This window comes from Schistocerca gregaria, chromosome 6 (assembly GCF_023897955.1).
Source record: "Schistocerca gregaria isolate iqSchGreg1 chromosome 6, iqSchGreg1.2, whole genome shotgun sequence".
Taxonomy (NCBI): domain Eukaryota; kingdom Metazoa; phylum Arthropoda; class Insecta; order Orthoptera; family Acrididae; genus Schistocerca; species Schistocerca gregaria.
In genome coordinates, this window is record NC_064925.1 from 402,048,334 (window position 1) to 402,075,912 (window position 27,579).

General features: G+C 38.2%; 1 protein-coding gene across 1 annotated transcript in view; it reads right to left on the reverse strand.

Moving 5' to 3' along the window:
• The window catches only part of LOC126278702 (transportin-3), a 205,156-nt gene that overhangs the window by 141,731 nt on the left and 35,846 nt on the right, over nucleotides 1-27,579 (reverse strand). Inside the window, exons 4-5 of the mRNA XM_049978972.1 lie at nucleotides 24,163-24,318; nucleotides 7,746-7,909 (exon numbers count right to left, since the gene is read on the reverse strand). Coding sequence (XP_049834929.1) covers nucleotides 7,746-7,909; nucleotides 24,163-24,318 — 320 coding nt within the window. The remainder of the gene's footprint in view (nucleotides 1-7,745; nucleotides 7,910-24,162; nucleotides 24,319-27,579) is intronic.

Below are 27,579 nucleotides of genomic sequence, written 5' to 3' on the forward strand. Positions count from 1 at the left end.
AGTCTCATCACCAGTTATGATTTGATCCAGTAATGAAGCACCATGTTTGTGGTAGGCTTCCAGAAATGTCAACACTGCCCCCATTCACTGTTTTTTATGGTGCTCTGTAAGCATTTTGGGCCTCCATCATGCACAAAACTTGAGGTAGCCTAGCTTTTGAGTGACAATTTCAAACAACAAAGTCTGTGAAACTCTTGGAAAAGAAAGTGAAAGCTCCGTTATTGTGAAGCGGCTCTTTTCACAAATCGTTTCATTAACTTTAGATCGTCAGTCACAATGCTCGGGTGTCCACTCTTCTGTTCATCATGAATGTTGGTTCGGCCATTTTTAAACTGAATGTGCCATTTCCAGGCGGAACATTCACTCATTACATTGTTTCCTCACATGTCACGATAAATTTCTAGAGGTTTTAGGATGGATGCCGTCTGAGCTGCCGAGCATGCACATACCAAAATATACGCGATTTGGGCACCTAGCGGCATCACACGGAAATGTTCCCCACTTTCTGCATAGCCCTTGTACAATGCTAAACTGCAAACATGTCTCTCAACATTCGGTTTATGCATGTGGGTACTTCTTAACTGTTCTCTCTATGACTCAAGATATGGCAAAACAGTTCTTCCATTAAGAACAAAGTAAATAAAAACATCTTTTAAAGTATGTGTGGAGTCACTGTGAAAGGCAGCACAGACTTGCACCTGAGTGGCGTAAAGTTAATCACATTAATCACATTAATGCTGAAATTTCTTGTGCAACTTGTCAGAAAGAGCAACTGGCAGATCTAGAACATCCATGGGACACAAATGATCTATCGTGTGTGTTTCAAGCATCCCAGAGACAAGAAAAGGATTCAAGACCCCTGAGCATGCTGACCTCATTGTAAAAGGTATTCTGCCAACTAAGCTCAATAGAGACCGGCAATATCATTTATATTAACAAAAGTATCATTTATGAGAGCAGCATATGGCCAATGATGTGTTTCAGATTATATGTAGAGTGCACTAATGGTGATCTTTGACCGCACCAAGAATCTGATGCTATATGATATGACAAATTTACATGTACTCTCCAGATATTACCCACAATGTTCTGTGGCTCTGTGGCTTCTGTACCATAGTGTTATGTTCATGGAATGAATCCATAATAGTGGCCTAATGGATACATGCCACTTTCACACAAACTAATGCAAATAGTTTATCTCAATATTCTACATTTTATCACTGTCAACACAGTTTAGTGCAAATAAACTGCAATCTTCTAACTATTTCAATGTGCTGCAAGCAAGAGTGAATGCTCATATCCTTCTCAAGCTGCTAATAAACAACATTGGTGGTTTCATTCCTGTATGTACAAATAATGACACAAGAAAAAATTGCAAATGCATTTTTCTGCACCAAATCTTGTTAACTGATTAACATATAACAAGTATTTCTACTACTTATTTCAGAAAAAAGCCCTACTTTCTCGTACCTTATGTCCATGCTCTTTACAAGAAATGTACATTGGCGGCAGTACACTAACTGCAGTCAACTTCAAATCATTGGTTCTCTAAATTTTCTCAACAGTGTTGCTTGAAAAGAACACTGCCTTCCCTTCAGGGACTGTCATTTGAGTTCCTGAAGCATCTCCATAATACAGGAGTATTGTTCAAAACAACTGATAACAAATCTAGCAGCTGACCTCTGAATTGTGTCAATGTCATCCTCCAATTGGACCTGCTACAGATTCCAAACACTCAAGCAGTACTTGTGGATAGGTCGCATTAGTTTCCTATATGTGGTCTCCTTCACAGATGATCCACACTTTCCTAAAATTCTCCCAATAAACCGAATTCGACTATTCACCTCCCCTACCACAATCCTCACATGCCCATTCCATTTTGTTTCACTTTGAAACATTATGCTCAGATATTTAAAGAATGTTAGTGTGTCAAGCAGAACACTACTAATGTCGTATTCGAACATTAACATCTTAAGACGGTGGTGTGAACAATTACATTTTGAGGGGTTGTAGGAAACAGTACAACAGAACAGAATGTGGACAACAGAAAAACAACTGTCAATGCAGTACAAGGTATATTTGAACAGATATAAGAGGCAGCAAGTGCAACTAGGCTGACAAATTAGACAAACGAGTGTCAATTCTTAAATTTCTAAAGCAATATTATTGAAATCGCTGTACAAAACAAAGGCAATATGGCAGTAACCAGGTAACTCAATTGCATTTCACTGCCAGACGTATTTCTTTGCCTCTGTTCTAAGCAGCCTGTATCCCTGAGGAAGAGCCTCTGCTCCCAGTTCACCTTTGGCATTATCATCAAAGATCAAATAACTCTGTCCTCTCTATGTCCATGAATACAGTCTTTCATCTGCTTAAAAAATCAAAGAAGAAGAATCAGAAAAACAAGAAAGCTTATAGCACTTACTGATTCTTAAAGTTTTGAATTTACTGAAACATCTCTCTATTAAGCATTATTTACAACTTACTGACTACAGTTTACATTTTCAACTTTAAATTTTGCACCTGCACTTCTTCCTTCATTTTTGGTGGTAATAATGAATAATATTTTATTCAAATTGGATCTAGTTAACTCTGCAGCCATTAATGATAGTTGGTGAATGGTGCAACCAACTACAAATACTTTTTAAATGTTTTATTTTAGTGCCATAAGTGGTTTCAGGCTACCACGCCTATCTTCAGATGGTTAATATTTTTCGTTACCTAGATGTTTTGATCAACAGCTTGTCATCTGCCCCACACTGCACAAGAATATTTGAGTGTTGATGAAAACATCTATGTAATGCTAAATACTAGCCATCTGAAGATGAGAATGGTAGCCCGAAACCGGTTATGGCACTAAAATAAAACAATTAAATAGTATTTGTGGCTGGCTGCATCATTCACTGGCAATACTGAATACGCTGTTTCAAAATTATCTACACTTTTTTTTCCTTTTTACTGGTCCCCCATTCTGATAACTTTATAGTGAAAAACACTGGTCCCCTTGGCTAATTTCAGCCATATAGCTTTGTAAAACATAACTCAAACCCACCTAGCCATCAAGGTGACAGGCATATCTATGTCTAGGACAAGTAGTCACGTATAACATCACAGAACTAGTACATAATTACTTTAGGAGTAATGGAGACCACTCTCTGAATAGCAGAAGCATTGAGTTGTCAACAGGCCTACACAGAAAAGACAGAAAACTTGCCAGCTATCTGCATAAATCCCCGGTCAAGCTACAGCACACACAGACAATCCGGCATTGTATTCTAGCAGATGGACTAGGGTGGGGTTAGGCTTTTATCGGGTGGTGTGGGTAGGGGATAGAGAGGCGGGAGGCAACAAGAGGGGTTGAGGGTGGGGAGCTAGGAGGGAGGCAACCGGTTTGATGGTTAGGAATGCACGGCTGAAGGGTGACAGATATATGGGCTAGGCAAGTGATATATGAGTCCCACAGCCAAGTGGGGTGTGGCACATGAAGGTGGTGATGAGGATTGGGAGGAGTGGCACGACAGAGGAAGGGGAAACTATTTGGTAGGGAGTGTGAGGACAGTAGGTTAACAGTGAAGGAGGCCAGGACGGTCACAGGACTGAAGGATGTATTGCAAGGATAACTACCATCTATGTGGTGGAGAAAAGCTGGTGATGAATTATACAAGATAACTTAGATTAACATTTCTAGTTGGTACGATAAAGGACAGCATAAATGTAGAAAAATGTAAGTTAACGCAGATGGTTAGGACAAACAACCCTGTAATGTTCGGATATAGCGTTAGTAGTATCTGCAATGCACAGTCACATTGTTTAAATATGTGGGCATAATGTTGCAAAGTGATATGAAATGGAATGAGCATTAGAGGACTGTGATAGGGAAGGCTAATGGTAAACCTCTCTTTATGGGAGAAAATTTTGGAAATTTGGCTCATCTGTGAGGTAAACTACAAAAAGGACATTAGTGTGACCCATTCTTGAGTACTGCTCTAATGTCTGGGAATCGTATCAGGTTGGATTTAAGATGACACTGAAGCATTTTAGAGGCAGACTTTTAGATTTGTTATAGGTAGGTTATAACAAGTATTAAAGATATGCTTTGGGAACTCAAATGAGAAACCCAGGAGGGAAGGCAACCTTATTTTCTAGGAAAACTATTGAGAAAATTTAGAGAACTGGCATTTGAAGCTGACAGCAGGACGATTGTATTGCCACTAACATACATTTCGCATAAGGACCACAAAGCTATGATACAACAAATTAGGGCTCATATGGAGGCTTGCAAACAGTTGTTTTTGCTTGACTCCATTTGCGAGTGGAACAGGAAAGGAAACAAGTAATAGACACACAGTGTACCTCCACCATGCACTACATGGTGGGCTGCAGAGCATGTACATCTATAGATGTCAATGTAGATGTAGATGGAGGGAAAGATGAAGATGGCCTGGGCTGTTTAGTGACCACCGAACTCTAGCATGTTTTACTCAGCTGCATGTTGTGCTACTGGGTGGTCAACTTTGTTATTGGTCGTAGTTTGGTGTTGACCATCTACTTTAGTGGGCAGCTGGTTGTTTGTCGTAAAGACAAAACTAGCTGTTCAGCAATTGCAGTAGAGTTAGTATACGACATGGATGCTTTCACAAGGATATGAGAAGCCTGTGGTAGTACACCTGGAATAGGAAGTGCTTTGTTGATGGATTTGACAGGTCTTGTATATCTGTGTCTTCCTCAGGGATATGATCCATGGACCAGGACATTGTGTAGGTTGGATGTGCGACAGAACATTCACCTCTCCTACAGGGGTATTCCATTGCCCACTCAACTTACACAATGTCCTGTTCAATCCCTATTACATTCCCACTCCCAACCCCAAAGATGGGAGTTCTCCCTTAACTTTCCTGGCCTCAGTCTTCATTAACATAGTGTCCTCACACCCTCTACCCAACAATTTCCCATGTGTCCACATCACTTCCATCAAGTGCTGCACCTGAATGGCTCCAGGACCCTTATATCACATGCCAAGCCCATGCACCTGCTGCACCTTCCTCCTACATTGCTAGGCCTCCCAAACCTGCTTTCCCCCTCCCATGCACTAGCTCCCAATCCCAACCCCCTTCCTTCCTCCAATCCCCCTCTCCTCTAACGATCCCACCCGATATAAACCCCACGGCAGCCTAGTCCACATGGCCGAAACACAATGCTGGTTGTGTGTGTCCAGCTGGCATAATGTAGGATCACAGCTGTGTGTGTGTGTGTGTGTGTGTGTGTGTGTGTGTGTGTGTGTGTGTGATTTCACAACTATAGTTTATATTCACTTGCCACAACTAGTGCAAGACTTGCTTTTTAACTTGGGCTCCTGTGTCTGAAATACCAACTGATAGTGGATTACATCATGGTCAGACAGAGATTCCAAAAATCAGATATTGGATTGTAAGGCATATACAGTCAAATCACAGTTGAGAGACTGAACTTTAAGAGAATTGTATGGAAGAATCAATGTGGAAGGAAATGGGATATGTAACTACTGAGAAATGATGAGAGGATACTGTGATAAAGAATAGCTCAGTAGGCAGTTCATCTGAAGATAAGTGGACATCTCTACAAAGGGAAACCACAGACGTTTGAAGGACAAAGATACTAGGAAGGTAACTGAGAAGAAACTTTGGTTAATATGAGAAACACTTCAAATGTTCGACGAAGTAAGGAAGTACATGTTCAAAGAAACACAGGAACACAGCAATATTAATCCCTTAGAAATACAGGGCAGCCAAAGCAAAGTGGCTGTAGGAAAGATGAGAAGAAATTGAAAGTCAGGACAACTGTCTTGGCATATAGAAAAATCAAACAACCTTTGGTGAAATTCAAAACAAGGGTGATTAAATTTAAGAGTGCAATGAGAATAACACTGTTAAACACAGAGGAGAGAGTGGTTAGATGAAAAGAGATATGAATGTCTCTGAGGGGGAAGGTGTGTGCAAAGGGAAGTGGCAACCAAACAACTATTACAGTTGGTGTGGAGAATCTATGCAACTGGTGACATACCATCAGACTTCCACAAAAATATTATACACGCATCGCCAATGAAAGCAAAGGCAGATAGGCGAGAAAACCAACACACAATCAGTTTAACAGCTCATGCATTGAAGCTGTTGATGAGGATAATGTACAGATAGATGGAAAAGAAAATTGAAAATTTGCTACAGGACTATGACTTTTGATTTCGGAAAAGGAAAGGCCCCAACAAGGCAGTTCTGACACTGCACTTGATAATGGCAGCAAGACTGAAGAAAAATCAGGACACATTCATTGGATGTCTACCTATAAAAGGAATACACAGTGTAAAATGTTGCAAGATGTTTGAAACTCTGAGAAAAACAGAAGTAATTTTGAAATGTGGTGGTGTAGACAAATGTTGAAGATTAGATAGGTAGATCTGATAGTTAATGAAGAAGCACTGAATTGAAGAGAAAAGAAATTTATGGCAAAGCTTGACCAACATAAAGGGTTTGTTGACAGCACAGATCCTGAGGCATTAAGGAATCGTCAGTTGGTAAAGAAGGAAAGTGAGAGTGGGGTAAAATTGTGAAAGGAACTCAAGGCAGTAAGCAGACGCAAATAAATGTAGGTTGCAGTAGTTGGGCAGAGATTAAGACACTTGCACAGGATACAATAGTGTAGAGAGCTGCATGAAACCAGGTTACAAACCACCACCACCACTAGCAACAGCAACAGCAACAACAACAACAACAACAACAACAACAACAACAATAAAATGGCTGTACAAGTGAAACTGGCTAATAGTTGGTCAAATAATATTTACAGTAGTTGGTGGAACAATATTTTTATTACGCAAGTAGTTGTAAAACAAAATGATTATGTGTAGGAAAGAAGGGAGATGCATATTAAGATCTATATCAAACTTTTTCAGACTGAGAAGCAGAAATTACACACACTTCATTAGTGCAATTCTAATGAGGAGAACATTAAAGAATGAGTACAATGAAGTATCATTGCACTCAAAGTTTGATTTCCTTCTTACTGTTAAAGGTCAAAATGATTGTCTCAAACCATGTTAATATATCAGCCAGTTAAATTTCAGTTTCATGCTCAAGGGAAAAGATTATAAATACGAAAATGAAATCCAAAAGGCACATAACAGAAGTGTTCTAGTAATGTGCTGCAACACACTAGATACTTTACCAGCGTAATGTCACATTCTAACAAAACTGTAGGAAGCGCCAAACTAATCTAAATAGTGACTGTCCTCCTGCATGTCTCTTCAAAAACTTCCACTTTAATACTACAAAGACAGAAACTATTTGAAACACTTATTACTGTCTGCTACTTCACTATTCTTATTTGCCAGGTGTTTGATATTTCTATTAGAAATATGAATTTGTGAAAAATATCATTGTCACATTAGTAACAGATAAATTGGGTTGGCAAACTACTACTCAAAGCACCTTCAGTAATGTTCGTGAAGCATGCAAAGCTTGGTACTTCATTATGACTGTGACAGAAGCAGTGATTTCATCTTCTCATAAGCTAAATCAGTTTATTGGAAAAATTTCATGCAGTCTCCAAACTACTTCACAATTTAAGCAAACAAAGCTGAAGTCCACGAATAGTGGGAAGTGGATGACAAAAAATATGGTATTCTTAATTTTTTAGTTTTATTGTAGATAAAATTCAGCTGAATTAGTGAAATCAAATACAGATTTCCAAACAACAAAATAAATATAACCAACTTTTCTTGATCTTCATGGGCAACTGACAGGTGGAAGCTCTCTTCCAGGGACATCACACTTGAGAATAACTGTAGTTCTAGTGTTTGCTGATTATTGTTGTCTTCTAGACATTGTAGTAATGCACAAACACAGTCTGTGGCAGCTTCGTGAACTGCTGGAACTGCCTGTAGACAAAAAATGAACATAAATACTTTGTAGAAGCAGACCAAATGGTGATGATTACTGTACCAAATCATTTTTTTCAAACTTTATATTCAGCTCAAAGTGAGAGGAGACTATCAACCTTTGAATTGTGAGTAAATAACTGCACACAGCACCTTAAAATAAAACTAATAATAAAATTATTTCTGTTTATGTTTTATTTAATGGGTCTTGCAAGTAACAAAATGAAACTATTAAACTGGGAGAACCATTTTCATTTCCACTTCTATAATACTGATGGTAACTTAGCAACTATATTTCCAGTCCATAGCATATACCCTACCATATATCATTGTTCCACATTTAACAGCATACAACTTTTGCAGAATTTAAGTGTTTTGTTTTTGTGTTATCATCAGAATAGTCAAAAAGAATCCTCAACAAACAACCATTCTGTAGCTTATGCTTCAATTGGGCTCAACCACAGAAGCTTTGCGAGATCACTTTAATCTACAACCACATGGATGAGATAACTGATGAACAAATTATGACAGTTATTGAAAAAATATACGATCTATCACATTCTCCAATTATTGGTTGTTGCTATGGTAGATGTCCAGTAAACAGCTAGCTGCTAGCCAATTTGTATTCTGACTCAAGTACATAAAACTAGAGACAGTGACACTACAATCATTACTTCAGAATGCACAGTCCTTTTTGATATGAGGAGATGCCTAATATTGTCTTTATTGCATTTATTTTCTTCATGCGTCAATGACAATTACAGCTCCCACACAACAGGAGACTACTTTTCCATTCCACTGACGTTATAGTGATGTGCAGGTAAGAAAGTGAGCAGTTGGGCAACACACAATAGAAAAGGCCAATGTTCCATGTGACAAAAGTCAATAGCAACATTCTGCTGCAACTTTATGTAGTGTAGGATACAGGGGGTGCCTGATGGACATTTGGTGTTTTAATATTATTTTAAGTATGTTAAGGCTACAAGTCAATTGTCATGTTCATTATGGATAACAAAGCAAATACAAGTATCACATTAAGAAGCAGAAACTGGTTTCCCTTGTGAAACGCATCATCATAGCCATATCAGTTGCCCGGGCAAAGAACAGCAAGAGCGTGAGTGGCTGGCACAAAGATAAGAGAGCACTTAACACCATTGCTCTTTGCACAGAATGTATTGTGCACCAGCCTTCTACTTTGTATGTGTCTCTACAGTTGCTACACGAAGTACAATTAATGCGTATGACAGCAGCATGTAAGATCTCTGTTTTTGGTATCAGTCACTGCATTGTGGTATTCTCTCACTGTCTATGACCAACCTGAATATGCTGTGTGGAACTGCCCCTTTCCCATAATATCAATTGTAGACCTGTCACATAAGTTGGAAATCACTCTGCTGACTATTCATTGCTTCGTGTAGATACAAGAATAATTCAGTGTCCAAGAAACACTTGAAACTACATCGTTCTTGTGCTCTCTCCATATTTTGTACAGGATCTGTATGGCTGCCATGTTCCTGTACATTATACTCGTAAGTATATATAAACATATTGCAGTGTCCAACATGTGACAATAAATGTAGAGTAGCACTAATTATTTCACCATGGGACAAGTCCACTTTTGAACGGGCCTAAGGACTAAAACACACACACACACACACACACACACACACACACACACACACAAGGAGGAGGTGGTCAGCTGGTGGAACAGTGGCATTGCAGCTTCCTTTTGAGAATGTGCAAGTGCAGATGCAGAAAGTCGTCACAACTTTGTGTTCTCAGCAGCTCTACCCTAGGCTGTTGGGCATAGAGACTCATTAATAAAAGTATGTACGCTTCCACAGCTGATGTCAATCTTATCAAATCCATCTGTGTGTACTGAAATTTCATAAAATTTTAAAATGCCAAAATAATGTTTTCGCTATGTTGCGTTGGCCTTCCTCAGGAGATTGGCTAATCTTGATGAGGAGTAGTTGCTTCAATATATCTTGTTTCTAGATGTGTTACATGACCACCAATGGACAACCAATGTGAAATTTATTAGATTTCTTTGAACCTCAATACCACATGTCAGTGTTGGGAGAGAGGGTGGGAAAAATAGGGCAGACTATTTGTTAGTTATACAGCTTGCTTGTAACTGGAAGTCTGTTACAAATAGGTGAGAAACTTATGGGACAATATTTTCTTGCCGTTAGTTGCAGAAAGCGACACCAGTTCTGCATGTTTTGTTTGTTGTGACAGTGTTCCACAACAGTCAACATATTGTGCTGCCCAAAAATGAATACAGCAATCAGGGTTTACTATATGGGTGCTAAGAGGCCTGCCAGTTTCTCCAATTTAGATAATGCTACAGTTACAATTATTTTGTACACATATGCAATGCTAAAAGCTTTCAATGCATCTGTAATGGAATCTACACTCCACAGCAGAGCAGAATGCATGTGACGAGAATGCAGCTGGAGTTTTCTAGACAGAACAGTACACACCATTCTTAAAAACATTTTCACAAATGCAATTACATAAATGTTGTTACTGACCCACCTGAAGGCATTTCAGTAATGTAAATACACTCAAAAAAAGGTAGATGTGATGTTCATGACCAGAAAACCAAATGATTACAGTTTCAGAAAAACTGGACGATATTCAGAGAGAGAGCTTCACACAATGAGCAAGTCAGTAATGCATTGGTCCACCTCCAGCCATTAGCCAAGCAGTTATTCGGCTTGGCATTGATTGATAGAATTGTTGGATGTCCTCCTGAGGGATATTGTGCCAAAATACTCCAACCATTCCCAACTGGGGAAAGGTCTAGCGACTTTGATGGCCAAGATAGGGTTTGACAAGTATTAAGCACTAGAAACTCTTCCCATGTGCAGGTGGGTATAATATTGCTTAAATGAAAGCCCAGGGTGGCTTGCCATGAAGGGCAATGAAAATAGGGCCTGGAACACTGTCAAGATACTGCCGTACTGAAAGAGCTTTGTAGGTGACAACCAAAGGGACCCTACTATGAAAAGAAATGTCACCCCCAGATCATAAGTCCTGGTGGTCGGGTCATATAGCAGGGGATGGTCGGTTGGTATCCCACTGCTGTCTGGGGCATCTCCTGGCACTTCCTCATACTGGAATCTCACTCAGTGGAGTAGAATTGTCTTTGGTGATCAGCTCCACTTTGAACTGAGCCCCAATGACCAGCAAAGACATGTTCGGGAATGCCCTGGATGGCGGTGGGATACCAACCCGTCGCTCGCCATATGGCATGACAACCACGAGTGATGGTCTGGGATGACATTTCTTTTCATTGCAGGATCCCTTTGGTTGTCATACATGGCACCCTTACAGCACAGCAGTATGTCGTCAATGTTCTACACCCTGTTTTGTTGCATTCATGGCAAGCCACCTTGGGATTTCATTTAAGCAAGATAGTGCCCACCTGCACGACAAGAGTTTCTACTGCTTATCTCTGTGCTTGCCAAACCTTACCATCGCCAGTGAGGTTGTCAGATCTTTCCCCAGTTAAGTACGGTTGGAGCATTATGGGTAAGGTGCTCCAACCAAATCAGGATTTTGACAACCTAACACACTAATTGGACAGAATTTGGCATGATATCCCTCAGGAGGATATCCAACAACTGTATCAATCAATGTCAAGATGAATAATTGCTTAAATAAGGGGCAGAGGGAGACTAATGCATTCCTTATTTGCTCAATTTGTGAAGCTCTTTCTCTTGAATAAACTATCCAATTTTTCCTAATTGTTGTATGTTTGTCTATAAATGTACATCACATTTACTGATTTCGGTCACATTCAGATAATTCCTTCATTGTACATCTTTATTTTGTCTCAGAGTGTGTATTAGAATCTCTCATCTCTTCAGCGTACTGATGCTTTAGAAATAATATTTGTTGAATTCTCCATTTGTCTGCAACATGTCATCAGCAGCTGCTGTAGCAATAATCTGTTAACATTAACACTGTTAATGAGTTTTATCATCACAGTACACTTAACACTTTCTCAACAGTAGGGTCTTATCTATTTCTTGCTTGTAATGTAGATGTGATGTCTGCACGCCCATTTCTCTACAACATTCTTCCTTCTCACTGATGCTCTAAATACTAAATGAAAGAAATTGTAATCTGACACCAATCATACATGGGGAATAATAAAACACAAGGCTGACAACAAACGGCAGAAGGGTGCTAAGTGAAGGGACTGTCCCCCCCCCCCCCCCCAACTATCTACATCACATCTCACAGGAATTCTCAGAACTTACAACAAAAGTTATTCATGTAATAAGGGGAAAGGCATTAAACAACTTGTATAATATAAATATGCAGATACTGTGTGTTGGCTTTATGTTTATTGTGCATCTGGTGAGCCATATTGAGGGATGATACACTACTTCAACACAGGACAGTGATTGTGGCAACTTAGCGAGAAGAAATAGGAGGGCACTTCAAAAAGTAAGTTCCACACATCATCCCATACTAAGACCACTGCGCAACAAGGGTGGTGCACAGTCAGAGAGAGTACATGTGCTGGGTTTCCTGCAGACAAAGTTCTTTTGTGTTAGGAATAACAGGTGCATCACAGTGAGTAAGTGGAATGGTGTGACAACTGGAAGTGCACTCCAAAGTTGAAGTATGTGGGACAGTTTGATTCTTGTTGGCAAAAGTTTACACTATAAATAGAAGAATATAATAATTCTAATCCCGAAGAAAGCAGGTGCTGACAAATGTGAAAATTACTGAACTATCAGTTTAATAAGTCACAGCTGCAAATTACTAATGCGAATTCTTTACAGACGAATGGAAAAACTGGTAGATGCGAACCTCGGGGAGGATTAGTTTGGATACCGTAGAAATGTTGGAACACGTGAGGCAATACTGACCTTAAGACTTATCTTAGAAGAAAGATTAAGAAAAGGGAAACCTACGTTTCTAGCATTTGTAGACTTGGAGAAAGCTTTTGACAATGTTGACTGGAATACTCTCTTTCAAATTCTGAAGATGGCAGGGGTAAAGTACAGGGTACGAAAGGCTATTTACAATTTGTACAGAAACCAGATGGCAGTCATAAGAGTTGGGGGGGCATGAAAGGGAAGCAGTGGTAAGGAAAGGAGTGAGACAGGGTTGTAGCCTCTCCCCGATGTTATTCAATCTGTATATTGAGCAAGCAGTAAAGGAAGCAAAACAAAACTTCGGAGTAGGTATTAAAATTCATGGAGAAGAAGTAAAAACTTTGAGGTTCGCCGATGACATTGTAATTCTGTCAGAGACAGCAAAGGACTTGGAAGAGCAGTTGAATGGAATGGACAGTGTCTTGAAAGGAGGATATAAGATGAACATCAACAAAAGCAAAACGAGGATAATGGAATGTAGTTAAATTAAATCGGGTGATGCTGAGGGAATTAGATTAGGAAATGAGACACTTCAAGCAGTAAAAGAGTTTTGCTATTTAGGAAGTAAAATAACTGATGATGGTCGAAGTAGAGAGGATATAAAATGTAGACTGGCAATTGCAAGGAAAGCATTTCTGAAGAAGAGAAATTTGTTAACATCGAGTATAGATTTAAGTGTCAGGAAGTCATTTCTGAAAGTATTTGTATGGAGTGTAGCCATGTATGGAAGTGAAACATGGACGACAACTAGTTTGGACAAGAAGAGAATAGAAGCTTTCGAAATGTGGTGTTACAGAAGAATGCTGAAGATAAGGTGGATAGATCACGCAACTAATGAGGAGGTATTGAGTAGGATTGGGGAGAAGAGAAGTTTGTGGCACAACTTGACTAGAAGAAAGGATCGGTTGGTAGGACATGTTTTGAGGCATCAAGGGATCACAAATTTAGCATTGGAGGGCAGCGTGGAGGGTAAAAATCTAGAGGGAGACCAAGAGATGAATACACTAAGCAGATTCAGAAGGCTGTAGGTTGCAGTAGGTACTGGGAGATGAAGAAGCTTGCACAGGACAGAGTAGCATGGAGAGCTGCATCAAACCAGTCTCAGGACTGAAGACCACAACAACAACAACAACAACAACAACAACAACAATTAGATTCAACATTAATTCTAACAGGGACCAAATACAATGTAGTGCCCAGCCATAAAGAAATGGTGTCAACAATTTGAAAAAGGATGCACAGATGTGGGTGATGCCGACAGTGAAGTGATGCCGACCACAGACTCCAATGTCTAGACAATCGAGGAACTGATTTGCAGAAATCACAGGTTTTCCAACAATGAAAACATTCACACAGTGGTTCTTGAATGGCTCCATGACCAAGGAGCAGATTTCTATCTTCGAGCAATTGAACAGGTGCTAGATTGTTTTGAGAGAACTTTATGACTGTTGAAAAATCGTGTTGTATATCTGTGTCACTTTTAAACATAGTGGATCATTCAATAAAAGTTACTTGGTGTGACATAATAATGGGTGACTTACATTTTGAAGTCCTCTCATAAGTATTCCATGGATCACCATCCTGTCCTGGAGGTGTGCAGATTTCCCAGTAACATTTATATCAACAATGGAAAAGCACTGTAATGAGTGTGAGATGAAATCTGGAGTTTTGACACTGATCTTATACACAGAAGCTTTAAGATGTTAGATTAGCATGAGTGGTTAGTGTATTTAAAGTTTAGGAAAATATATTACTTGTTAAATCACAAATTGTGTGGGAAGTTTATTCATAAATGTGGTGATCAAGAAATATCATTTTTGGGTTTTAAAGTGATTACCATATCCTTGATGTGGAAGCCTCTAAGATTAACTTATGTTCAAAACTACCATTAAATAAATATATTAACAAAACCACATTTGAAGCAACAGCTACAATGCATTCCAGCTCACTACATCCGAGTTCAGTTATTGTTGCCTCAGTTCTCTGAAATGGTCACCATTTGAAACTACTCAAGTGGCAAGTTTAACTTACCTACTGATCTTCACATTCTCACTGTTTTATTGGAAGGCTAAGAGGTTGCACAGTGTTATGAAGATCCATTCAACTCAGTGGCAAATACAGAAATTGGTGTCAAAAGAACCTAGCAACACATTGCTAACTGAAGCATCCTAACACTTGTTACAAATTGTGAAATAGGAAAATATGTGGGCAAACTGAAAAATTTCTCAACTTTGTTGTTTTATTTAGGTCCCCATAGTTCCAATTTAGGCCAATGCTCTGTGTCCAATGTTAATTCCACTGAAGATTCCAGGATGAAGGGCGATTCTGTAAGGTCTACAAGTAATAGTCATTACATATCTTTAGCTGGAGCAATAAATGGAAATCAGTTAAATAAGGTAGCGGACTCAAGTGTTCTTACTTAAAAACAAATTGTTTTCTTATTGCCAAAGCAGGTTTGAGAGCAATGCACTGTTCTGATAAAAAGAGGATATCCCCAACCCCTTCCTGCAATCCAAGCGCACTCAGATACATTTCTCATACAGCTGGCCCAGATAATTTAAAAATTTACACAGTATTTTCCAAAGTAATCCTTTCACACTCCAGAAAACACTGGCCATAACTTTTCAGGCAAATGAAATGGGTTTGACCATTTCAATACTGGAACAGAAGCTTTCAGCTACTGCTTCGGTACATCGTCATCATAATCATTATTTCTTTCCTTTCTCAGACGTGACACGGACCTTGATCAACCATGACTTCCTTTTAACTATACAGTATATGTTACACTGCATTTAGGAACTTTTGGGTAATTGATCATGTATCAATAATTACAGATTTCTGTAGTTGTATATATATGTTTGGATGTAGCTGTATTGCGTTTATGTACTGGTGGACATTGGGTGGTATGACTCCTGTAGTTGATAGCATAATTAGTGTAATGTCAACTTTATCCTGATGCGACATGTCCTTGACTTCCTCACCTACTTTGATGTATTTTTTAATTTTTTCTCCTTTTTTCTTCTGTATATTTCTTGTACTGGGTATGGATATTTCGATTAGTTGTGTTAATTTCTTCTTTTTATTGGTAAGTATGATGTCAGGTTTGTTATGCGGTGGTGTTGTATCTGTTATAATGGTTCTGTTCCAGTATAATTTGTATTAATCATTCTCCAGTACATTTTGTGGTGCATACTTGTATGTGGAAATGTGTTGTTTTATTAGTTTATGTTGTATGGCAAGTTTATGTATTATTTTTGCTACATTGCCACGTCTTCTGGGGTATTCTGTATTTGTTAGTGGTGTACATCCGCTTTTGATGTGATCTACGGTTTCTATTTGTTGTTTGCAAAATCTGCATTTATCTGTTGTGGTATTGGGATCTTTAATAATATGCTTGCTGTAATATCTGGTGTTTATTGTTTGATCCTGTATTGCAATCATGAATCCTTCCGTCTCACTGTATATATTGTCTTTTCTTAGTCACACATCGATCAAGACGAATTCAACACATGACTGTTTTAGATGATACGAGTGCTTGCCATGTAGTGTTTTCTTTTTCCAATTTACTTTCTTCATATCTGTTGATGTTGTGTGATGTAAAGAGTTGTAGAAGCGGTTATGAAATTTCAGTGGTGTAGCCGATGTATTTATATGATGATTGCTTTGTGTATTTTGCTAGTTTCTGCTCGTTCTATAAAGAATTTTCTTAAATTGTCTACCTGTCAATAATGTAGGTTATTTATGCCAATAAATCCCCTTCCTCCTTCCTTTCTGCTTAATGTGAATCTTTCTGTTGCTGAATGTAAATGATGTTTTCTATATTTGTGGCATTGTGATCATGTAAGTGTATTGAGTGCTTCTAGGTCTGTGTTACTCCATTTCACTATTCCAAATGAGTAGGTCAATATTGGTATAGCATAAGTATTTATAGCTTTTGTCTTGTTTCTTGCTGTCAATTCTGTTTTAAGTATTTTTGTTCGTCTTTGTCTATATTTTTCTTTTAGTTCTTCTTTAATATTTGTATTATCTATTCCTATTCTTTGTCTGTATCCTAGATATTTATAGGCATCTGTTTTTCCTATCACTTCTATGCAGTCGCTGTGGTTATCCACTATGTAATCTTCTTGTTTAGTTTGCTTTCCCTTGACTATGCTATTTTTCTTACATTTGTCTGTTCCAAAAGCTATATTTATATCATTGCTGAATACTTCTGTTATCTTTAGTAATTGGTTGAGTTGTTGATTTGTTGCTGCCAGTAGTTTCAGAACATCCATGTATAGCAAATGTGTGTTTGGTGTGGGTATGATCCAGTAATATTGTATCCATAATTTGTATTATTTAGCATGTTGGATAGTGGGTTCAGAGCAAGGCAGAACCAGAAAGGACTTAATGAGTCTCCTTGGTATATTCCACACTTAATCTGTATTGACTGTGATGTGATATTATTTGAATTTGTTTGGATATTAAGTGTGGTTTTCCAATTTTTCATTACTACGTTCAGGAACTGTACCAATTTAGGATCTACTTTGTATATTTACAATATTTGTAGTAACCATGAGTGGGATACACTATCAAAAGCTTTTTGGTAATCAATATATGCATAGTGTAGCGACCTTTGTTTAGTTTCAGCTTGGTATGTCACCTCTGCACTTGTTACCAGTTCCTCTTTACATCCTCGTGCTCCTTTGCAACAGCCTTTTTGTTCCTCATTTATAATTTTTTTCTGTGTTGTATGTGTCATTAATTTCTGTGTAATGACTAAAGTTAATATTTTGAATACTGTTAATAAGCATGTTATGGAGCGATATTTAGCTGGGTTTGCTTGTCTGCTTGATCTTTAGGTTTCAGGTAAGTTATTCCATGTGCAAGTGTATCAGGGAATGTGTTGTTGTTGTTGTTTTTGTTGTTGTGGTCTTCAGTCCTGAGAATGGTTTGATGCAGCTCTCCATGCTACTCTATCCTGTGGAAGCTTGTTCATCTCCCAGTACCTACTGCAACCTACATCCTTCTGAAACTGCTTAGTGTATTCATCTCTTTGTCTCCCTCTACGATTTTTACCCTCCACGCTACCCTCCAATACTAAATTGGTGGTCCCTTGATGCCTCAGAACATGTCCTACCAACCAATCCCTTCTTCTGGTCAAGTTGTGCCACAAACTCCTCTTCTCTCCCCAATTCTATTCAATACCTACTCATTAGTTATGTGATCTACCCATCTAATCTTCAGCATTCTTCTGTAGCACCACATTTCGAAAGCTTCTATTCTCTTCTTGTCTAAACTATTTATCATTCACGTTTCCCTTCCATACATGGCTACACTCCATACAAATACTTTCAGAAATGACTTCCAGACATTTAAATCAATACTCGATGTTAAAAAATTTTTCTTCTTCAGAAATGCTGGCCTTGCCATTGCTGGTCTACATTTTATATCCGCTCTACTTCGACCATCATCAGTTATTTTACTTCCTAAATAGCAAAACTCCTACTTTAAGTGTCTCATTTCCTAATCTAATTCTCTCAGCATCACCCGATTTAATTTGACGACAATCCATTATCCTCGTTTTGCTTTTGTTGATGTTCATCTTATATCCTCCTTTCAAGACACTGTCCATTCCGTTCAACTGCTCTTCCAGGTCCTTTGCTGTCTCTGACATAATTACAATGTCATCGGCGAACCTCAAAGTTTTTACTTCTTCTCCATGAATTTTAATACCTACTCCGAATTTTTCTTTTGTTTCCTTTACTGCTTGCTCAATATACAGATTGAATAACATCGGTGAGAGGCTACAACCCTGTCTCACTCCTTTCCCAACCACTGCTTCCTTTTCATGGCCCTCGATTCTTATAACTGCCATCTGGTTTCTGTACAAATTGCAAATAGCCTTTCGCTCCCTGTATTTTACCCCCGCCACCTTTAGAATTTGAAAGAGAGTATTCCAGTCAACATTGTCCAAAGCTTTCTCTAAGTCTACAAATGCTAGAAACGTAGGTTTGCCTTTCCTTAATCTTTCTTCTAAGATAAGTGTGCCAGTACTTCTACGGAATCCAAACTAATCTTCCCCAAGGTCGGCTTCTACTAGTTTTTCCATTCCTCTGAAAAGAATTCGTGTTAGTATTTTGCAGCTGTGGCTTATTAAACTGATTGTTCAGTAATTTCTTGGGTATTGGAATTATTATATTCTTCATGAAGTCTGAGGGTATTTCGCCTGTCTCATACATCTTGCTCACCAGATGGTAGAGTTTTGTCAGGACTGGCTCCCCCAAGGCCGTCAGTAGTTCCAATGGAATGTTTTCTACTCCGGAGGCCTTGTTTCGACTCAGGTCTTTCAGTGCTCTGTCAAATTCTTCACGCAGTATCGTATCTCCCATTTCATCTTCATCTACATCCTCTTCCATTTCCATAATATTGTCCTCAAGTACATCGCCCTTGTATAGTCCCTCTATATACTCCCTCCACCTTTCTGCTTTCCCCTCTTTGCTTAGAACTGGGTTTCCATCTGAGCTCTTGATGTTCATAAAAGTATCTCTCTTTTCTCCAAAGGTCTCTTCAATTTTCCTGTAGGCAGTATCTATCTTACCCCTAGTGAGATAAGCCTCTACATCCTTAGATTTGTCCTCTAGCCACCCCTGCTTAGCCATTTTGCACTTCTTGTCGATCTCATTTTTGAGACGTCTGTATTCGTTTTTGCCTGCTTCATTTACTGCATTTTTATATTTTCTCCTTTCATCTATTAAATTCAATATTTCTTCTGTTACCCAAGGATTTCTAATAGCCCTCGTCTTTTTACCTACTTGATCCTCTGCTGCCTTCACTACTTAATCCCTCAAAGCTACCCATTCTTCTTCTACTGTATTTCTTCCCCCATTCCTGTGAATTGTTCCCTTATGCTCTCCCTGAAACTCTGTACAACCACTGGTTCTTTCAGTTTATCCAGGTCCCATCTCCTTAAATTTCCACCTTTTTGCAGTTTCTTCAGTTTTAATCTACAGGTCATGACCAATAGATTGTGGTCAGAGTCCACATCTGCCCCTGGAAATGTCTTACAATTTAAAACCTGGTACCTAAATCTCTGTCTTACCATTATATAATCTATCTGATACCTTTTGGTATCTCCAGGGTTCTTCCATGTATACAACCTTCTTTCATGGTTCTTATACCAAGTGTTAGCTATGATTAAGTTGTGCTCTATGCAAAATTCTACCAGGCAGCTTCCTTTCTTAGCCCCAATCCATATTCACCTAATACGTTTCCTTCTCTCCCTTTTCCTACACTCGAATTCCAGTCACCCATGACTATTAAATTTTCGTCTCCCTTCACTATCTGAATAATTTCTTTTATTTCATCATACATTTCATCAATTTCTTTGTCATCTGCAGAGCTAGTTGGCATATAAACTAGTACTACTGTAGTAGGTGTGGGCTTCGTATCTATCTTGGCCACAATAATGCGTTCTCTATGCTGTTTGTAGTAGCTTACCCGCATTCCTATTTTCCTATTCATTATTAAACCTACTCCTGCATTACCCCTATTTGATTTTGTGTTTATAACCCAGTAGTCACCTGACCAGAAGCCTTGTTCCTCCTGCCACCGAACTTCACTAATTCCCACTATATCTAACTTTAACCTATCAATTTCCCTTTTTAAATTTTCTAACCTACCTGCCCAATTAAGGGATCTGACATTCCATGCTCCGATCCAGAGAATGCCAATTTTCTTTCTCCTGATAACGACATCCTCTTGAGTAGTGTGTGTGTGTGTGTGTGTGTGTGTGTGTGTGTGTGTGTGTGTGTGTGTGTGTGTGTGTCCGGAGATCAGAATGGGGGACTATTTTACCACCGGAATATTTTACCCAAGAGGATGCCATCATTATTTAATCATACAGTAAAGCTGCATGCCCTCGGGAAAAATTACGGCTGTAGTTTCCCCTTGCTTTCAGCCGCTCACAGTACCAGAACAGCAAGGCCGTTTTTTTTTATTGTTACAAGGCCAGATCAGTCTATCATCCAGACTGTTGCCCTTGCAACTACTGAAAAGGCTGCTGCCCCTCTTCAGAAACCACACATTTATCTGGCCTATCAACAGATACCCCTCTGTTGTGGTTGTAACTACGGTACGGCTATCTGTATCGCTGAGGCACGCAAGCCTCCCCACCAACGGCAAGGTCCATGGTTCATGGGGGGAGGAGGGAATGTGTATGGGTCTGCAATGTAACTGTTAATTTAGTTAGATGTGAATGTGTTGAGGTGAACTACTTTAGCCACAAATTTGCTATTTTATGTTATCCAGGGGCTTTCCAATTGTGAGTAGAATTAATTGCTTGGGTGACTTCATGTTGCAAAATTATCACTTTAGGCATTTGTGGTATCATCTTGTATGTGTGTTTCTGCTTGTATCCACCGTACATGCCTGTTATGTTGCTCCCGAAGTGTTCCATGTCTGTTATGTTTGGGGGATTGTCTATTTTAATGTGTGTGTTATCTATTGTCTGGTAAAATTTCTTTTGGTTTGAGTTGAATGTTTGGTTTTGTTTCCTTCTATTTGCACTTTTTTGAATCTTCTAAGTTGCTTGGCCAATGCTTGTAATTTCTGCTTCTTTTCATTTAACTGCTCAATCGCTTCTAGTTGTGAGATTTTACCTAACCTTTTTCATTTTTTGTCTGATATTTCATTTCTTATCAATTGTGTTAGCTGCCTGGTGTCTTTTCTCAGTTTTTCCTATTCTGATCTATAGCCTGTGTTACCATGCTGGTTTTGTGGGTTTCTTCTGTGTGTTGGTTGGTTCTGATCTCTGCCTAGTGTGTAAATTTAGTGTAGTGAGTGCTCCTATATAAACCAGTAGTTTTAACTCTTCCATAGTTGTATTTTCATTTATTTTGTTGTGTGTGATTGTGTTGATAGTTGTTATTGTTGTTTCGACTTGTGGGTTATTTGGTGGTCTATGCAAGAATGGTCTAATGTCTGTATTTGTGTCTTTGTATTCTATATATGTCAACTGAAATTTTTCTTCTATATCTAACTTGTGTGTCACTTCATGTTCTATTTGTGCTTATTCTGGTGGCTGTCTTAATATTTCATTTTCGTCTTATTGTTTAATTGACGCGTGTTGTTCTTTGTTTGTTTGCTCTGGGATGTTTGAGTCCATTACTGTATTTTCTTCTTCTTCTTCTTCTGATTGCACATTATTTTGTTCCAGTATTTGCTGTACTTGTTGTTTGATGTTTTCTAATTCTGACTGGGGTATCCTGTTATTTTTTATTATTACATGGATCTGATCAGCTAGTCGTTGTTCTGTTAAAAATTTTAATTCTGTGTATCTGGTAATAAATGTTGTGTACACTTGTGATCTGTATCCAGTTGTGTTGGTTCCTAAGTTTGTTGCTTCGTAATAACAGAACATGAGGTGTCGGTTAACTTCATCTGACCATCTCATCCTCTGTCTTTGTTTTCCTTCTAGAGTGGTTGCAGGAAGCATATCCTGCAAAACACCTCTATTTGGATTTTAATCATTTTCCGTGTGGCTAGCAGTGTCATTATCATTGTGGACGGGCATAGGGTTCAAGTGTCGTCCCCGACCATGGCAGGGCTTGTCCGAGGCTTCATTAGTTCTGTCCTGAACCAACTAATCACACTAAAAGGGGGGTTAGCCCTATTAGTGGTTTGTTCTTTTCGTCACCTTTACGACTGGCAGAACATACCGGAGGCCTATTCTTTTCCCAGGCCCCCACGGGGTTTATTATTATTATTATTATTATTATTATTATTATATGAGCTGGTGGACCCATGCCTTGGCCACAGTATCGAACTAACATATGAAATCATGATGGCTTCTTTTTGAAACAGTCCGAACATCACTGAGAAATTCATTTGTGCATTTGCTGTTAGTCAGCAACCAATAAACACAGAATCCATCTTGTTCAGAGTACATTTTTCATGTAAAATGTAGTGTACTATTTCTTCTGGCACATCTTTGGAACCAGTTATTTTATACAACTTTAATTTTTGAGTGTACAGTGCCATATAGCACACTTTTTTGGTGTTTTCATTTGTCGTTGCAGTTTTAAGTATCATAAAAATGAAGACAGATTCTTAAGTATTTGACAATTTCAAATGAATTTATGTTGGCAATAAAAAAATCCAAAATGAATTTATAATAGAATGAGATTTCAATTAATCAATTTGCATATAAAGAACACACTCACTTTAGAGAGTACACTCTATAAAGTAAACTGATACTCAACTCACATTATTATAGAACGTGTACAGTACTAACAACCAATTCGTTTTCTATGCCAGACCAAGAAATCTTATTGCATTTATATTTACACCTTGCTTCTCAAGAGTAACAGTTCGGCCTTAGTTGCTACACCACATCATGCAGACTAGAACTTCAGAATTACAGATATCCTTTTTTCCACTTCTCACGGTGAAGTCTGATGAACACAATTTTATGATTTGCTGACTGGTCATTACGCTGCTTGTGACTGCTGGCAAGTAGCAATTATAAATGTTCAAACTGTTGAGATCCCTTATAGAGGTCCCATTCCCAAGTTGCCTTATGTGTAATGAAGTTGCTTCCAGAAAGATGATTTCAAGTCCAGAGCTCTCTAACAGGAACTTGTGGGTGTAATTCCTCACATGTGTAGGATCATTGCAAAGATGCCAGATACTGTGATGATCAGGAGCCAAACGAAAACTGGTTGCTATGTGAGTCGTTCACTATGTTGGCATGAGACAATCACTGGAAATTTTTGTAGGGCTCTTGGTGACAATGATTATCTTATCAATAGAGTTTTGGGACTCCAACTCAGCACAGCACAGCATCCCGCACTCTCTACATACTCAATAAAGCAAGATAAGAATTTCCAATTTTAGCTTTGGCACAAAATGGTGGAGGAGCCACATAAGCAACTAATTTTGGTTCAGCTCCTGGCCACAGTGACACTGGTGACTCTGCACAAGTGCAGAAGGCCAAATCTTTGTTCACACTGGAAGGATCAACACATTGCTATCATCCATTTGAAAGGAACCCCACTGTGCATGCACAACAGACAGACATGGCACCCACAAGAAAACTGCCAGTTTGGACAGTAGCATCTGCTAGTTGTCAGCTATCACAGCATCAATCACCTTAACACCTGAAAGTGAGCAATGGCCTTGAGGAATACTGCGAGAAAGGTATACTCAACAGAACTTCTCAAAAAGACGAAAGTGTCATGACATCTTGTATAACTAATTCTCCACTTTATAAAATCAATATCAGTATTGCTGTTTCAGTAAATGTTAACTTACTGTTCAAAACTTGAGTAATTTACCAACACAGAAGTAACAAAGCAAATAAAATAGTCTCACCTGGTGGTTAGTAAGCACATGAAATGCATGTGCTACAACCATATTTTCAGCCACATCTGGCAGCGTGATGGCCTGGACAGATACCCACGAGGTGAAACAGCGTAGAATTCGTATATGAATCTGAGAATTCTCACCACTGTTTGAAAGACACACTTTCTGTTACAAGGAAAGACAAAGAATAATTTTATTGGAGAATATTGTATCATAAGAGACAAACAAAATTATAGAAATTTAATAAAGAAAAAGAAAATAATATCAAATATCTACAAGAATGTATTTCTGTAAAAAAAGTACATAAATGTTAGCTCAGATAACTAAGATGTTAAATGCAAACAGAACATTTATTTCAATAATATTTCGCAGAATGCAGTGTTAGCTTTACTAGTATTCACAATCGCTTTTAATGAAATTGTGACGGTGTTTCTCCAAGGAGCACTGGATATTGTTTCTGAGAAGTAATTACTTAGTAACTGATTTTACATTAATTACTACAATGCTGTATTTGAATAGCACGTAAATCACCTATTATTAATTTAGTAAATAATTTGCAACTATAGATTACCATATGTACCCTCTGCCTCAACCAATGAAACTACCTTCAGGTGATTATTTTAAGAGTGGAAATGTGAACCACAAATGGATCAAAACTTTCCAAGATTCCGGTAATGAAAGACTGTCCTAAACAGGAGATGTCAAGGACAGCTCCTCCCACAGTAATTCATTGGCCATAAGGCATTCAAATAACTTAATGTAAAAACTGATGATTAACCACCAAATTTACCACTCTTCTTCAAACCTGGCATAACTAATCAAAAACCCTTTCCCATCTCTTGCTTCGTGTGGATTCTGATTATTATATGCAACAAATTGCTCTTGGGTCAAGATGAGGTGTGTGCACATTACCATTAGTAGGTCCATGCCCAGCAGGGATCAAACAAAATGATCTAATAAAATTTTATGTAAATTTTTATTTAGTTGGCATATGGCTACATAAGTATTGGGTTTCTAGCTTTAAGAAACAAAAGTTTTGTGAACCACACCATACGAAATTATTGTAATTACAATCAGAGAAACATATAACTAACTCACTGATTGACAAATTTTATGGAGGATGTTAATATTGCAGAGATTAAGAGGGTATATAATTTATGAGCAAAAGCAGCAATATGATTTGTATTTACAAGGTTTATTTTTATAATTATCATCTTAAACAATGATCTCTGAAGTTTTCTTTGCTCACATGATTAGTTGTGTGCTTCTGGGTGTTACGTCAAGTTTGGCAGAATACCTGGAGGGACACTATTAATCTTAAACACTGCATCATTCTCACCAAACATTTATAAATAGTTGTCATTCATTTTAATGCTGTACATTTTCAATAAAATACAGATCTCACATACAGCATTTCAAATGATTGTATCAAATTACAAAATCTGTGATGCATTTACAAGTATTAAAAGTTGTGTCTGCTGTTTTCTGTAATGAAGTGTTGGCTGTCTCTGTAACTGACCAATTCTGTGTAATACCATTTACTTTTGTCAATGTGTGTGGGTAATTATTTAACGAGCACATTATAACTTACACCTTTTTAAGTGAATATTACAAGCCACTACAAAGTAAACTCTAAGATCTTTTTCAGAAAAAGAGGAAGTTATATCAGAATTTAGTGGCCTGTCAATATTGTACCCATTTCTAATGGGGGGGGGGGGGGGGATGTACCTTGGTTAAAGTAGGGCAGAGAAGGGAATCAGTTGTGACATCTTTGAAGTTAACAACCTGTCCGGTATCACACAAACAGCTGAAATGAGGGTGGGTGGATAAGTAACTGATACCCGTTTCTCCCACGCATGAGTCCAGTACCTTTACCATTGTGTCACCTGATAGCTTCATTCAAAATGGGGTTAAAACAAAAATTAATAGGTAAGATCCTAGTCCCTATTTATCCAACTTTCAACCACAAATATGAACAGTCTGTATATGAGAGGGGTTTGGGACAGTATTAGAATTAATTTAATACAAATTTTAATTGATGCAGACAGGGGGTCACTTCACTACCAACAGTGGAATTCACTCCAACTCTATAATGTACAGACAATTGACCATTTTATGGTCTTATGAAGCTACATGCCTGTGTGGGCCATATACATTTCTTTCACAATGTAAAATACCTACAACACTCAACACTTAAGCCATGTTATAGTGGTCATCTGCAGGGATATACAGTTTGTACTGGAAGTGGAGTACTCTCATATATGAGTGTCTCAGCCAGTTTCCTAAGACCCTCCCCAATTGTTAGTTCTTAATGTCCCAAAACACTGTAAAATTTTATGATGTAGTAACTTCCTTCAATGCCTTACCTAAAAAATATGCACAAAATACAACAAAGACAGACAAAGTAGTAGTACTCACCAAAAGTAGTGATCACGATCAAGAATAAGTATCCAGTCATCTGTCACAGGCAGCCCAATCGCAATCCTTACTTTTGGTGAGTATGGACTCTTTATCTAACTTTTTCATAAATATTTATATTCTTGTTTAGAACTTATATTTATATTCAAGGAACACTGAACTGACTTTTTCCTTGTTTGTAAGGATCATTTCAATAGACAGGAGGAAACATGACCACCATTTAAATACTGGGCATCTGCAAAGAAATAATACTTTTCTGTAATTCATATGTTTTCAAAACACTTTTGTTTCAATGAATTTTTGGTGCCCTTACATAATTTGGTTGCATTACTTCCCTTCATCTGCCCCCACCCCCCACCCCCACCCCAGTTAGGCATGCCAATGTACAATTATTATTGTGGCTACAAGCAATGGAAACTCCAAAATACTACTGCTTCATTACATGAAAGATATTTCCATTCATGGCTTAAAGTAATGAGGATAACAAATGGAGAGCAGATGGGGGCTAAAGTGTTAAACTGAAATTTAAGCATGGAATTTACTTGTTCTTTAAATCAAGCAACTTGTCAAGAAAAGAACAGTTGTTTCGGACCAGTTCTGTATCCAGCTTTAAGAGATTTTCTGCTTCTATTTTATTTGGCCACTCAAAGAGCTGGATTGTTTGGAAAATAAATTATCAACTGTGTTCATTTAACAGACATTTATGTCATGATAGAGACGACTTAATAAAACATGTTATTACTATCAGAAGGACCAATAGAAAAGGGAAATTTACTTAGGTCCCTCAAACGATCATGGGTCAATACTTCCATATGTCAACAAAAAGACTTTCATGTGCAATTTCCTCCATGAAGAAGAAGAAGAAGAAGAAGAAGAAGAAGAAGAAGAAATGTCTGGAGATTTATAATGCGTTGATAGTATAAGACAGAATTTTATAACTGATAGGTGTTTCCATGGAGGTATGTAATCAAATGATGTAATTTTAATTTTATCATTTACGAGATTAAT